Raw genomic sequence first — 12,162 nt, 5'->3', positions numbered from 1 at the left:
TTCCAAAGATTGAGATCCCTATGTGGCCTAAAAAGCACCAGTTTAAAATGCCTGGCTTAAAGTAACCATTTATCATCCTCTGCACAACGGACAGCTTCTGGTTGCAGGCTACAGTTTGCTGATTTGACTAATAGAATCCATGTTCCTGCCATCATATTCGAGTCTCTACCCTTGGTGAGGTATATCATTGCATTATGTGTTCCTGTACGGTGTGTTCCAGAACAGCTTGCTTAGCTACATTATTATTGATAGCGGGAGATTGCTTGGCTGTTTCTTTACGAAGGGGCTCAGTGTCCTGCAGAGTCTAACTAGTGAAATAGAGCCTAGAATATGTTTCAGTTTTTGCTTTTTCTGCAGGCTATGATCCCACAAGTTTTTATGTAACCCCTTCATGAGGTCATTGATGTCTCAAGTCTAGCAACAATAAATCAGCACAGGGGACTTTCTCCAGCAGTGCTTGGGTTTTTTTGTTTTTTTTTCATAAAGCACGGGGAAATAAGTTTTTGATCCCCTGCTGAATTTGTACGTTTGCCCACTAACAAAGAAATGATCTATAATTTTAATGGTCGGTTTATTTTAACAGTGAGAGACAGAATAACAAAAATAAAATGCAGTAAAACCTTGGTTTGCGAGCATAATTCGTTCCAGAAACATGCTTGAAATCCTTGAAAAGGCCAACAATTGTTCTATCTCTAGCTAATAGGACACTAGTGTGATGACACACAATGGTGAAAATGATGGTACTCCTTCACATTCAGCGAGTTCAACTCCCCTTACATATTCCAGGCGTGGTAAGATCAGATCTAGAACTATGGCAGGAAGATTTCTCACTGGAGTCCTGTAGAGCTATAATAATCCAACAAGCCTTAATCTGAATCATAACTTCTGTGCAGCTTGATTAAAAACCCAAACCATTCACTATTTTGATTTAAATGAACATTTGAAATCATTTTGTCATATCTGTTAAAGCGGATCTCCACTCTAAAGTGGAGTCCCGCTGATCGGCACCCTCCCCCCCTCCGGTGTCACATTTGACACCTTTCAGGGGGGAGGGGGGTGCAGATACCTGTCTACAGACAGGTATCTGCACCCACTTCCGGCCCTACGATACGGGCAAAGGACGGGTTTTTTTCTCCGCTTCCCGTCCGTCCCCCGTTGTATGCTGGGAACACTCGGCTCCCAGCACACAGCGGGAGCCAATCGGCGGGCGCAGCGCGACTCGCGCATGCGCCGTAGGGAACCGGGCAGTGAAGCCGGAGCGCTTCACTTCCTGGTTCCCTCACCGTGGATGGAGGGGGGAGCAGCAGGGTGACGAGCGATCGGCTCGTCATCTGCTGCGATCACCGCTGGACTCCAGGACAGGTAAGTGTCCTTATATTAAAAGTCAGCAGCTGCAGTATTTGTAGCTGCTGGCTTTTAATATATTTGTTTAGTGGCACATCCGCTTTAAGTGCAAGTTTTATACAGCGGGGATCGAAAGTTTGGGCACCCCAGGTAAAAATTTGTATTAATGTTCATAACGAAGCCAAGGAAAGATGGAAAAATCTCCAAAAGGCATCAAATTACAGATTAGACTTTCTTATAATATGTCAAAAAAGTTAGATTTTATTTCCATCATTTACACTTTCTAAATTACAGAAAACATAAAAATGGCGCCTGCAAAAGTTTGGGCACCCTGCAGAATTTATAGCATGCACTGCCCCCTTTGCAAAGCTGAGACCTGCTAATTAAGAAATGGCAGTCATCAGGAACAGTGGAAGTTAAAGCAAGATCTGGAAGACCAAGAAAAATATCAGACAGAACAGCTCACAGGATTGTGAGAAAAGCAATTCAAAACCCACGTTTGACTGCACGATCCCTCCAGAAAAATCTGGCAGACACTGGAGTTGTGGTACACTATACCACTATAAAGAGATACTTGTACAAATATGGTCTTCATGGAAGTGTCATAGAACTTTTTGGCCGGAATGAGCAAAGGTATGTTTGGAGAAGAAAGGGCTCAGAATTTAATGAAAAGAACCTCTGTCCAGCTGTTAAGCATGGGGGTGGATCAATCATGCTTTGGGGTTGTATTGCAGCCAGTGGCACAGGGAACATTTCACGAGTAGAAGGAAAAATGGATTCAAAAAAATTTCAGCAAATTTTGGATGGTAACTTGATGTCATCTGTGAAAAAGATGAAGTTAAAGAGAGGATGGCTTCTACAAATGGATAATGATCCTAAACACACCTCAAAATCCACGGGGGATTACATCAAGAGGCGGTAACTGAAGGTTTTGCCATGGCCTTCACAATCTCCTGACCTCAACATAATTGAAAATCTATGAATAGACCTTAAAAGAGCAGTGCGTGACAGACAGCCCAGAAATCTCAAACTGGAAGACTTTAGTAAGGAAGAATGGGCAAAGATACCTCAAACAAGAATTGAAAGACTCTTGGCTGGCTACAAAAAGCGTTTACAAGCTGTGATACTTGCCAAAGGGGGCAGTACAAGATATTAACTCTGCAGGGTGCCCAAACTTTTGCAGACGCCATTTTTTTTGTTTTCTGTAATTTTGAAAGTGTAAATGATGGAAATAAAATCTAACTTTTTTGACATATAAGAATGTCTAATCTGTAATTTGATGCCTTTTTGGAGATTTTTCCATCTTTCCTTGGCTTCGTTATGCACATTAATACACATTTTTACCTGGGGTGCCCAAACTTTTGATCCTGTCAAACTTTTGTGAGCTGATCACTTTATTTTCTGCACTGTTATCGATTAGCATTGTGCTCAGCTCTCACATGGACTACAGGACATCTCCACTTAGGTTTATAGCGATAAGGTGAGGTAGAGAGGTTTTGTAGCTCTAAATCACTTCCTGTCCTAGGGTTGCAGTGCTGTGTCCATTGATACAGTAAAGCGTAAATGTTGTGACTGTAGTGTGTGTTTGCCAGGATCACCAGGGGAAAAAAAATCCTGGAAAAGGAACTTATGCCATTGCCACCCTTCTCTGTCCCACACCAAATGCATACATTTTTATTTATTTCCTCTAAAAAGAGGATTCTGATAACCTATAAATCTGCAGTTTTATTCTTGGATTTAGATACACCTAATGTTTGTCATCAAGGATTTGTAACTTTTGGATTATTTGATTTCAGCAAAGGACGATGGAAGTGTGGCGGTTGCATTAGGCTACACCGCTCACCTAGTTTCCATGATCTCCTTCTTCTTGCAAGTACCGCTGAGGTATCCCATCCTACACAAGGGCTCAAGGTCTGCAATCAAAGACAATATCAATGACAAGCTCACAGAGAAGGAGAGAGAGTAAGTAGAGATTGAAACCTACCTTAGATTATTTACAGTTGAAAATTCACTTTTTGTTGATCAAAAAAAAAAAATCCTAGTGTGTTGGGGCAAAATGAAAATGTTATATATTGTATACATTTCTGAATTGTATGCGCATACCCCTGTATTTAATCCCTGCTCATACCTATTGATCTGACAGAAATCCAGTGAGCTCCTAAATTTGAGTTGACTGCGCAGTACCTTTTACTAATCGGTGTTCTCAGCCCTGCCTGCTGGAATCCAAACTCTGCCTATCCCCCACCCTTCTCTGTCCCACACCAAATGCATACATTTTATTTATTTCCTCTAGAAAGAGGATTCTGCTTTCTTGGCTCCCAAGTGCCTGTGAGCACACAGAGTGTAAGGAAAGAGCTCTTGGGAGATGTAGTTCTGAGGGGCTTGTCTACATCTCTAGGAACTGATCTCCCACCAGCTGCCTGTGCAAGACATTTACCAACCTTGTTGGGGAAGAAGGTTTAGGGGCAAATGTTTGGTAATGCCAGGACACTTTAAGCACTTGACCTCCATAAGAAACAAAAAATGGGGGGGGGCGGCGCCAAAACCACGTATAGTGCAGCAATGTTTTGGGTAAAAATCCAATATTAAAATACAAGTTCTATACTCACAAAGTGTCCAGAGAGACAGGCATGCAAGTCTGACAAAATGTCAAGATGAGAGAGCCCGGGTCTGTATAGCGAGTGCTGTGTGTCAGCCTCCTGTGCATGTAGATGTGCAGGGATTCAAGGGGGGGGGGGGCTGCCGGGAGAATCTCTCAATGACAGGAGTTGTCAGAGCTCTGTCTGGTCTGGAATCAAACTGGCCAATTGGAACGTGTTTCAGAGGCAAGGCCATGCCTCCACCAGCCTCTCTAAAGCGTTCCGATTGGCGAGTTTGACTCCAGACCAGACAGAGCTCTGACAGCTCCGGGACTATTGATTTTATACCTTTTTTATTCCCATTGCTAACGGGTCTAACGCGGAAGTCTTAGACTCTGTGTGTCAGATAATCAGTTCATGAAAGCCGCCTCTTTGTTTCGACATTAAAGGCCAAGTTCACCTTTTTATAAAATGTATAATAAATACACATCTTTTTGCAGGTACATTTTAATATTTTTTTGCATTGCAGCCTCTAATGCAGGGATCCTCAAACTACGGCCCTCCAGCTGTTGCAGAACTACACATCCCATGAGGCATTGTAAACCTCTGACATTCACAGACATAACTAGGTATGATGGGAATTGTAGTTCCTGAACTGGAGGGCCGTAGTTTGAAGATCCCTGCTCTAAAGCATTGCACCTGTGATCAGCAGATTGAGAGTGCAATGCCAAGAATGATTCTGGGGACTCTCAGTAAACCTGTCTGCTCGTACCTCTGATATGGGCAGGCAGTTACTAAATGGCAGGAAGAGTCAATGAACTATGAGACTGCTCACCGCAATGGCTGATAGTACTTGTAGTCTATTCATTCACAGGAAATGGTGAATGAATGCCACGATAGAATGAGCGGAGTCCTACATGGCCACGCTGTTTTTCAAATTGTGACGGTGGGTTTGGTAGGAAGGTTGCCCGCCCGCCATTACAGGGAAGTGGGCTGGTAGCGGGAGGTAGGTCACTAGGAGCACGTTGCGTCCCAATAATGGGTGTAGTGTGCCCCTAAAGGTAAACTTCTCCAAGATATCTCTCAATAGTGAACAGGGCCAGCATGGGTCAGTAAAAATTTGAAAAGCGCTTTAGGAACCTCAGTGGCCTTCAGAGGCCCCCACGTTGGGCAGATTAATGGCTGTAGTTGAGGCCCGAGTGTAACATGTGCCTAGGATCAAAGGGCTTCCTTTACAGTGAATTTCCTCAGAAATAATAAAGATACTGGGATCCATAAGGATACCTAGACCCATAAAGATTCAGCATTTTTAAGTGTTGGTAGCATGTACAATTTTAAAGCCAGACAGGAAGAAACCTGTCAGAAAAATATGTAGCCTGCTGACCTACCAACCTTCCCCTGAAAGAGGTATTGTATTTACTTGTCTGTGTTTTTTTTGTTAAGCCATTGACTTACATCAAGTGTGCAGATCAAAAGTTATGACTTAACTTTCCGCATATTTGTTCCAAGGCAGTGAATCAAAGTATAGGCCGCTTACAGAAGCAGCTCGGCAATAACCACCTACTTTTCTTTCCCTTCTTAGAACAAATTTCTTAAAATCTGAATTGTATGCGATACGGAGCCCATAGCATTTGGTGGCACAGGTTTCCTTTAAACTGTTCTCTTACAAATCCAGGCACCTTTTAATGATCTTTTTATTGACATACTTCATAACTTTTCCAATGCTGGAAACTTCCCAACTACTTAAGTCCATCTGCTTGTAAACATACTTCCATTTGTTATTCCATCATAGCAAGTTCTGAACCCTTCAAAAAAAATTACAGAAAGAGAAGCGCGGTCTGCCAAGTTATGAAAATTGCTTCACTTTTCAATGATTTGATAATCGCTTTAATATGTTGAGATTTCAGCGATGTTTTTATAGACCGACACTTTGTCAAATAAGGAGGCAAGCAGCTGGAAATCTGAAAACGTTTGGATTTTTTTATAGGGCTCCGGCTTTTGTGCAGAAAATTCTTGAATCGCCTCGCGCAGTTGTTAAACCTGACCGGATTGTGGGAACTTTGCAGGACTAGTGTTAATGCGGCAATTTAGGGAATGTCAGTCATTAGTTGCCCCGTATATATGTAAGCCCCAAAAGAAGTTTGAGTAATTCCTTTCAGTACACATCAGAAATGTAATTAGTAGGATAACATGTGAATTCCAGATGTTAAGTAGCATAAGTACATAGTTACATTTGCCAATAAAAACTAAAGCCCAACTCCAGCCAAGCCTTTGTATTTTTTTTTCTTTTTTTAAATAGTTGGAAAGGGTTAGTACCTCTGTTTGGAGTTGTATGCTGTCTTTATACCCGGTAGGGCGAAATCTTCCCATCATTTACCCAACGACACCGGGGGTTAAAAGTAAGCAAAGGGGGAGTCACTGGAAGTACAGAGCTCCTAAACCAGTGGTCTCCAAACTGCGGCCGGGGGCCAAATGTGGCCCCTTGCTTGCTTTTATCTGGCCCTTGGGGCACTGTTTCATTCACTGATATTTAACAGTGGTACATACCCCCCCCCCCCCACTGACACCAATGAAGGGGCACAATCTCTCCCAATGACGCCAACGTTGGGGCACAATTCTACCCAACAACACCCAACAATGGGACACAATTCTACCCAACAATGGGACACAATTCTACCCAACAATGGGACACAATTCTACCCAACAATGGGACACAATTCTACCCAACAATGGGACACAATTCTACCCAACAATGGGACACAATTCTACCCAACAATGGGACACAATTCTACCCAACAATGGGACACAATTCTACCCAACAATGGGACACAATTCTACCCAACAATGGGACACAATTCTACCCAACAATGGGACACAATTCTACCCAACAATGGGACACAATTCTACCCAACAATGGGACACAATTCTACCCAACAATGGGACACAATTCTACCCAACAATGGGACACAATTCTACCCAACAATGGGACACAATTCTACCCAACAATGGGACACAATTCTACCCAACAATGGGACACAATTCTACCCAACAATGGGACACAATTCTACCCAACGATGGGACACAATTCTACCCAACGATGGGACACAATTCTACCCAACAATGGGACACAATTCTACCCAACAATGGGACACAATTCTACCCAACAATGGGACACAATTCTACCCAACAATGGGACACAATTCTACCCAACAATGGGACACAATTCTACCCAACAATGGGACACAATTCTACCCAACAATGGGACACAATTCTACCCAACAATGGGACACAATTCTACCCAACTATGGGACACAATTCTACCCAACTATGGGACACAATTCTACCCAACTATGGGACACAATTCTACCCAACTATGGGACACAATTCTACCCAACTATGGGACACAATTCTACCCAACTATGGGACACAATTCTACCCCACAACACAAACGATGGGACACAATTCTACCCCACAACACAAACGATGGGACACAATTCTACCCCACAACACAAACGATGGGACACAATTCTACCCCACAACACAAACGATGGGACACAATTCTACCCCACAACACAAACGATGGGACACAATTCTACCCCACAACACAAACGATGGGACACAATTCTACCCCACAACACAAACGATGGGACACAATTCTACCCCACAACACAAACGATGGGACACAATTCTACCCCACAACACAAACGATGGGACACAATTCTACCCAACAACACAAACGATGGGACACAATTCTACCCAACAACACAAACGATGGGACACAATTCTACCCAACAACACAAACGATGGGACACAATTCTACCCAACAACACAAACTTTGGGACACAATTCTACCCAACAACACCATTGATGGGACACAATTATTTCCACTTACACCAAAGATGAGTCATTGTTTTTTTTCCCACTGACATCGGGACCTTTTCTACACCCAATGACCGAAGTCTGGCCCACCTTATGTCTGAAGGACCATAAACTGGCCCTTTGTTTCTAACGTTTGGAGACCCCTGTCCTAAATCTTATATGTTACAGAAGTGTTTTTGTTCCCCATGGGAAAAAGATCCCCCATCACTTTCTGTCCCAACGACACCCTTTAGCTGCTGAGCTCAACAGAGGTAAGAGAAGAGAGTTTGCGCTGCAGGATGGGGGCTCCCTCCCATGTCACTAAGGGGTGCTATGACTAGAGCCCATAAGGGCTAAAAAGGGTCTAATTTTTTGTGTATTGAATCCTTCTTCTCATGGATATGCAATAAAGCGGTTGTTTTTAATCAGATGACTAGGGGGTTGCTGGCACCAATGATTGCTCAGTCCCTACGATAACTTGGGACAGAGCCATTGCTGAAATTAGAAGAAATGGCCACACACCGCTGTGTAGATCAAAATCCTTTTTATTTGGATTTGCATTGCTGGCACCCATGGTTTGGTTCCAGTGAGGAGGTTCTTTGAAGACTACTGAGCGGTTATCCTTCTCTCTCTCTCCTTTTTTATTTGGACATCCCAAAAACTTCAGGGATCGGAATGCTGGATTTTGATCTACAGCGATCTACATTTCTTCTAATTTCATTGTGTGCGGAGGCGAACTGAGGCGAGCACCTACTGCATGGGTGCTCAACCTGTGGCTCTCCAGCTGTTGCAAAACTACAATTCCCATAATGCCTCAGCCTTTGGGAGACATGCTTGTACCTGTCAGCGGCTTGCAATGCCTCATGGGAATTGTAGTTCCGCAACAGCTGGAGAGCCACAGGTTGAGCACCCATGACCTACTGGATCGTAAGGCTTCCTGGTCTCGCCTGGAGCGACGGGTGTTTCTATTGCAGAGTCATTGCTGACTGCAGCCTCATGGACTTTATTGTTTAAACCGAAAGCAAGCCCTGACTGGTAGGTAGGTTTATTACACTTTGCTGTTATACCCATATGGGGCAGCATAGTGTGCTTTTTTGTAAAGCTAAACTTACACTTTAAAGGAACACTAAAGTTAAAAAAATGTTTTTTGTAAAATAACAAACATGTTATACTTACCTCCACTGTGCAGCTCGTTTTGCACAGTGTGTCCCCGAATCCTGTCTTCTAGGGTTCCTCGGCGGCTGTCTCGGCTCCCCCTCGCAAGAGCTTTCCACCTTCATGCGAGTTCGCATGGTGGAAATCTTTTGCGGGCGCGCTCCCGTGATACAGCGGCGGGCATAGCCACCGACTGTATCACTCGGCCTCGCCCCCCGGCGTGCCGCATCATCGGATGTGATTGACAGCAGCGCCAGCCGATGGCTGCGCTGCTATCAATCCGTCCAGCCTAGCCAAACAACGCCAGGCTGGGAACCAAAGAGGATCACACACTATTCCTATTACAAGGGATGTTTACATTCCTTGTAATAGGAATAAGTGATTAAAAAAAAAAAAAAATGCCCCTGTACCCAGTAGCTCGCGCTCAGAAGCGAATACACATGCAAGTCCCTCCCACATATGTAAAATCTGTTTAAACCACATATGTGAGGTATCGGCGCGTGCGTTAGAGCGAGAGCAATTATTTTATTTTTTTTGTGTATTTTTTGTGCGTGTACTCGAGAGAGAGAGGAGCCGGACTGCAGAAGTTGGGAGTAGGCAGACCTCCCCCAGAGGCAATCTGCCACCTTTCTCCATGCCCCGAGTGGCAATGGCAGGTGCGTGAGGGGGTCCTCCCACACAGCCCGCCCTACCTGCTCCGCTTTGAAGCCCAACGGGGCAGAGGAACTCCCTACAAGGGAGTGAGAGGATTTAGCCCGCTCAACCAGCCCCGTTGGTCCTTCGCCTCTCTTTTTTAGAGACCGCGTGAGTGTAAAGCATTACAAGTTGGGTATCTATTTACTCGGCGTAACATCATCTTTCACATTATACAAAAAAATTGGGCTAACTTTACTGTTTTGTTGTTTAATCCATGAAAAAAAAGGCGTTTAAAAAATGATTGCGCAAATACTGTGCAAGATAAAAAGTTGCAATGACCGCCACTTTATTCCCTAGGGTGTGTGTGTATGTATGTATGTATGTATGTATATATATATATATATATATGTATGTATGTGTGTATATATATATATATGTGTGTGTGTGTGTGTGTGTGTGTGTATATATATGTATATATATAATATATATATATAGTGTATGTTTGGGGGTTCTGAGTAATTTTCTAGCATAAAAAATTATGATTTTTACATGAAGAGAAGTGTCAGAATAGGCGTGGTATGGAAGTGGTTAAAGAGTAAACGGTTGATTGATAATCTGAAAAATGACCAAGAAATCCTAAATTCTGCCAGGGTATGTAAACTTGTGCGCACAACTGTAGATTGATGAAGGCTTCACTTCCCTCTCATTCTAAGACACAGGCTGGAGGGGGATGTCTCAGCCTGTCACTGGCAGAAATCCGCCCACCTCATGTTATTGCCAAAACATAAGATCCGATTTCAAATATTTATTTGTGTGACCATTTTAAAACCATTTGATATTTTTTATTTTTACTCTTTATAGCAAGGGCTGTGTTTTTTTTTTTATTTTTATTTTTTTATTATTATTATTATTATTATTATTATTATTGAAATAATTACAGTGCCATTTTACATACAGAAATAGAAGTATCACTTTAGGGACATTTTCTTGGTGGCAGGAGTAACATCTGTATGGAGTCTTCCTTTCCCTCCTTACAGAACCTTTCTATCGGACTGGAGAACATTACTATAAGCTATCTGGTAATTCTTCTATTGTGTTTGATGGTTTGCAATATGTGCAGATTTAGTCGTCTTTTTTCCTTTTGTTAGCTGAGCTTTAATCAAGCATGTGCATTTCATCAAAAGAGAAAAATCTTTCCCAAAAATGATTAATTATTCTAAAAAATGGCTTTATGTGTGTAGACGGTCTTCAAAGCCCCGTGTTTTTATTAAAGCGATCGTATTATACTTGGCTCTTGCTTGAAGTCCCCCCCCCCCCCCCCCAACTCTTTACAAATATCTGAGCGAGCCAATGTGACTTACATTTGACATCCCTCCAGAATGTTTGAATTGGCATTAATGGGCAATTACAAAATGTAATTGAGATTTTAAATTTTCGTCTACACTTTACATTTTTTTAAAACTGAAGTCTGTGGCAAAAGGAGCGTTTTGACAAATGTTAGAAACATTTTTCTATTTTTATTTTTGTGGCTTTAACCACTTAAGACCCGAACCAAAATGCAGGTAAAGGACCCGGCCAGTTTTTGCGATTCGGCACTGCGTCGCTTTAACTGACAATTGCGCGGTCGTGCGACGTGGCTCCCAAACAAAATTGCCGTCCTTTTTTCCCCACAAAGAGAGCTTTCTTTTGGTGGTATTTGATCTCCTCTGCGGTTTTTATTTTTTGCGCTATAAACAAAAATAGAGCGCCAATTTTGAAAAAAATATATATTTTTTACTTTTTGCTGTAATAAATATCCCCAAAAAAGATATAAAACTTTTTTTTTCTCAGTTTAGGCCGATACGTATTCTTCTACTTATTTTTGGTAAAACAAAAATCGCAATAAGCGTTTATCGATTGGTTTGCGCCAAATTTATAGCGTTTACAAAATAGGAGATTGTTTTATTGCAGATTGAAGATTGTGATGGTTATTGTAGTAGTGGCAATTACTACGGTGATTTCCAGCTACCCAAAATCGGCACCTCGGATATGAGATAGACGTTTACAATACGCAAAGCTGGACCTAGTGCAAGTATGCAGTAAAGATCATTCCTGGAGATCAGCTTATCACCTTTACTCTCCTTATCTGGACTCTGCATGCAGGCTCGTAGATCATTGCTCTGTCTACATCAGTGGTTCTCAACTCCTTGCCCTCAGGACCCACTAACAGGCCAGGTTTGCAAGATAACTGAAATACATCGCAGGTGATATCATTTGGTGCTCAGTGATTGCAGTATTCTAGTCTTTCCAAAGGTAATACTTAGGCTGCATTCACACTGTATTGTACCGCGATTTGCCGCGACAAAACGTGTCGTTTTTTAAGCCTAACATACGTCGGAGGGTTGATCAACATTGTCGGCTATGCCGAACGCCGCCTGAAAAAAGGGTTCCGGGATTTTTTTTGAGCTTCAGGCGTTTCGGCGTGGAGATGTGAACCATCTCCATAGCCGACAATGTTAAATCACCCCTCCAGCGTATTGCAGGCTGCAATAGCGTCGGGCGTGAAAACGCCTAGGTGTGAATGGAGCCTTATATACAACAAAAAACCGCG

The 12,162-nt window shown here is 42.7% G+C and overlaps 1 protein-coding gene across 2 annotated transcripts in view; it reads left to right on the top strand.

Moving 5' to 3' along the window:
* UVRAG (UV radiation resistance associated) overlaps window positions 1-12,162 on the top strand; it is a 162,029-nt gene that overhangs the window by 114,984 nt on the left and 34,883 nt on the right. For both annotated transcript variants that reach the window (XM_040340027.1, XM_040340026.1), the window contains exon 12: window positions 3,141-3,306. In XM_040340027.1, the coding sequence (XP_040195961.1) occupies window positions 3,141-3,306 (166 nt within the window). The remainder of the gene's footprint in view (window positions 1-3,140; window positions 3,307-12,162) is intronic.

This window comes from Rana temporaria, chromosome 2, assembly GCF_905171775.1.
Source record: "Rana temporaria chromosome 2, aRanTem1.1, whole genome shotgun sequence".
Taxonomy (NCBI): Eukaryota; Metazoa; Chordata; class Amphibia; order Anura; family Ranidae; genus Rana; species Rana temporaria.
Note: the sequence above shows the minus strand (reverse complement) of the source record. Positions and strands in the feature narration are given on the sequence as shown.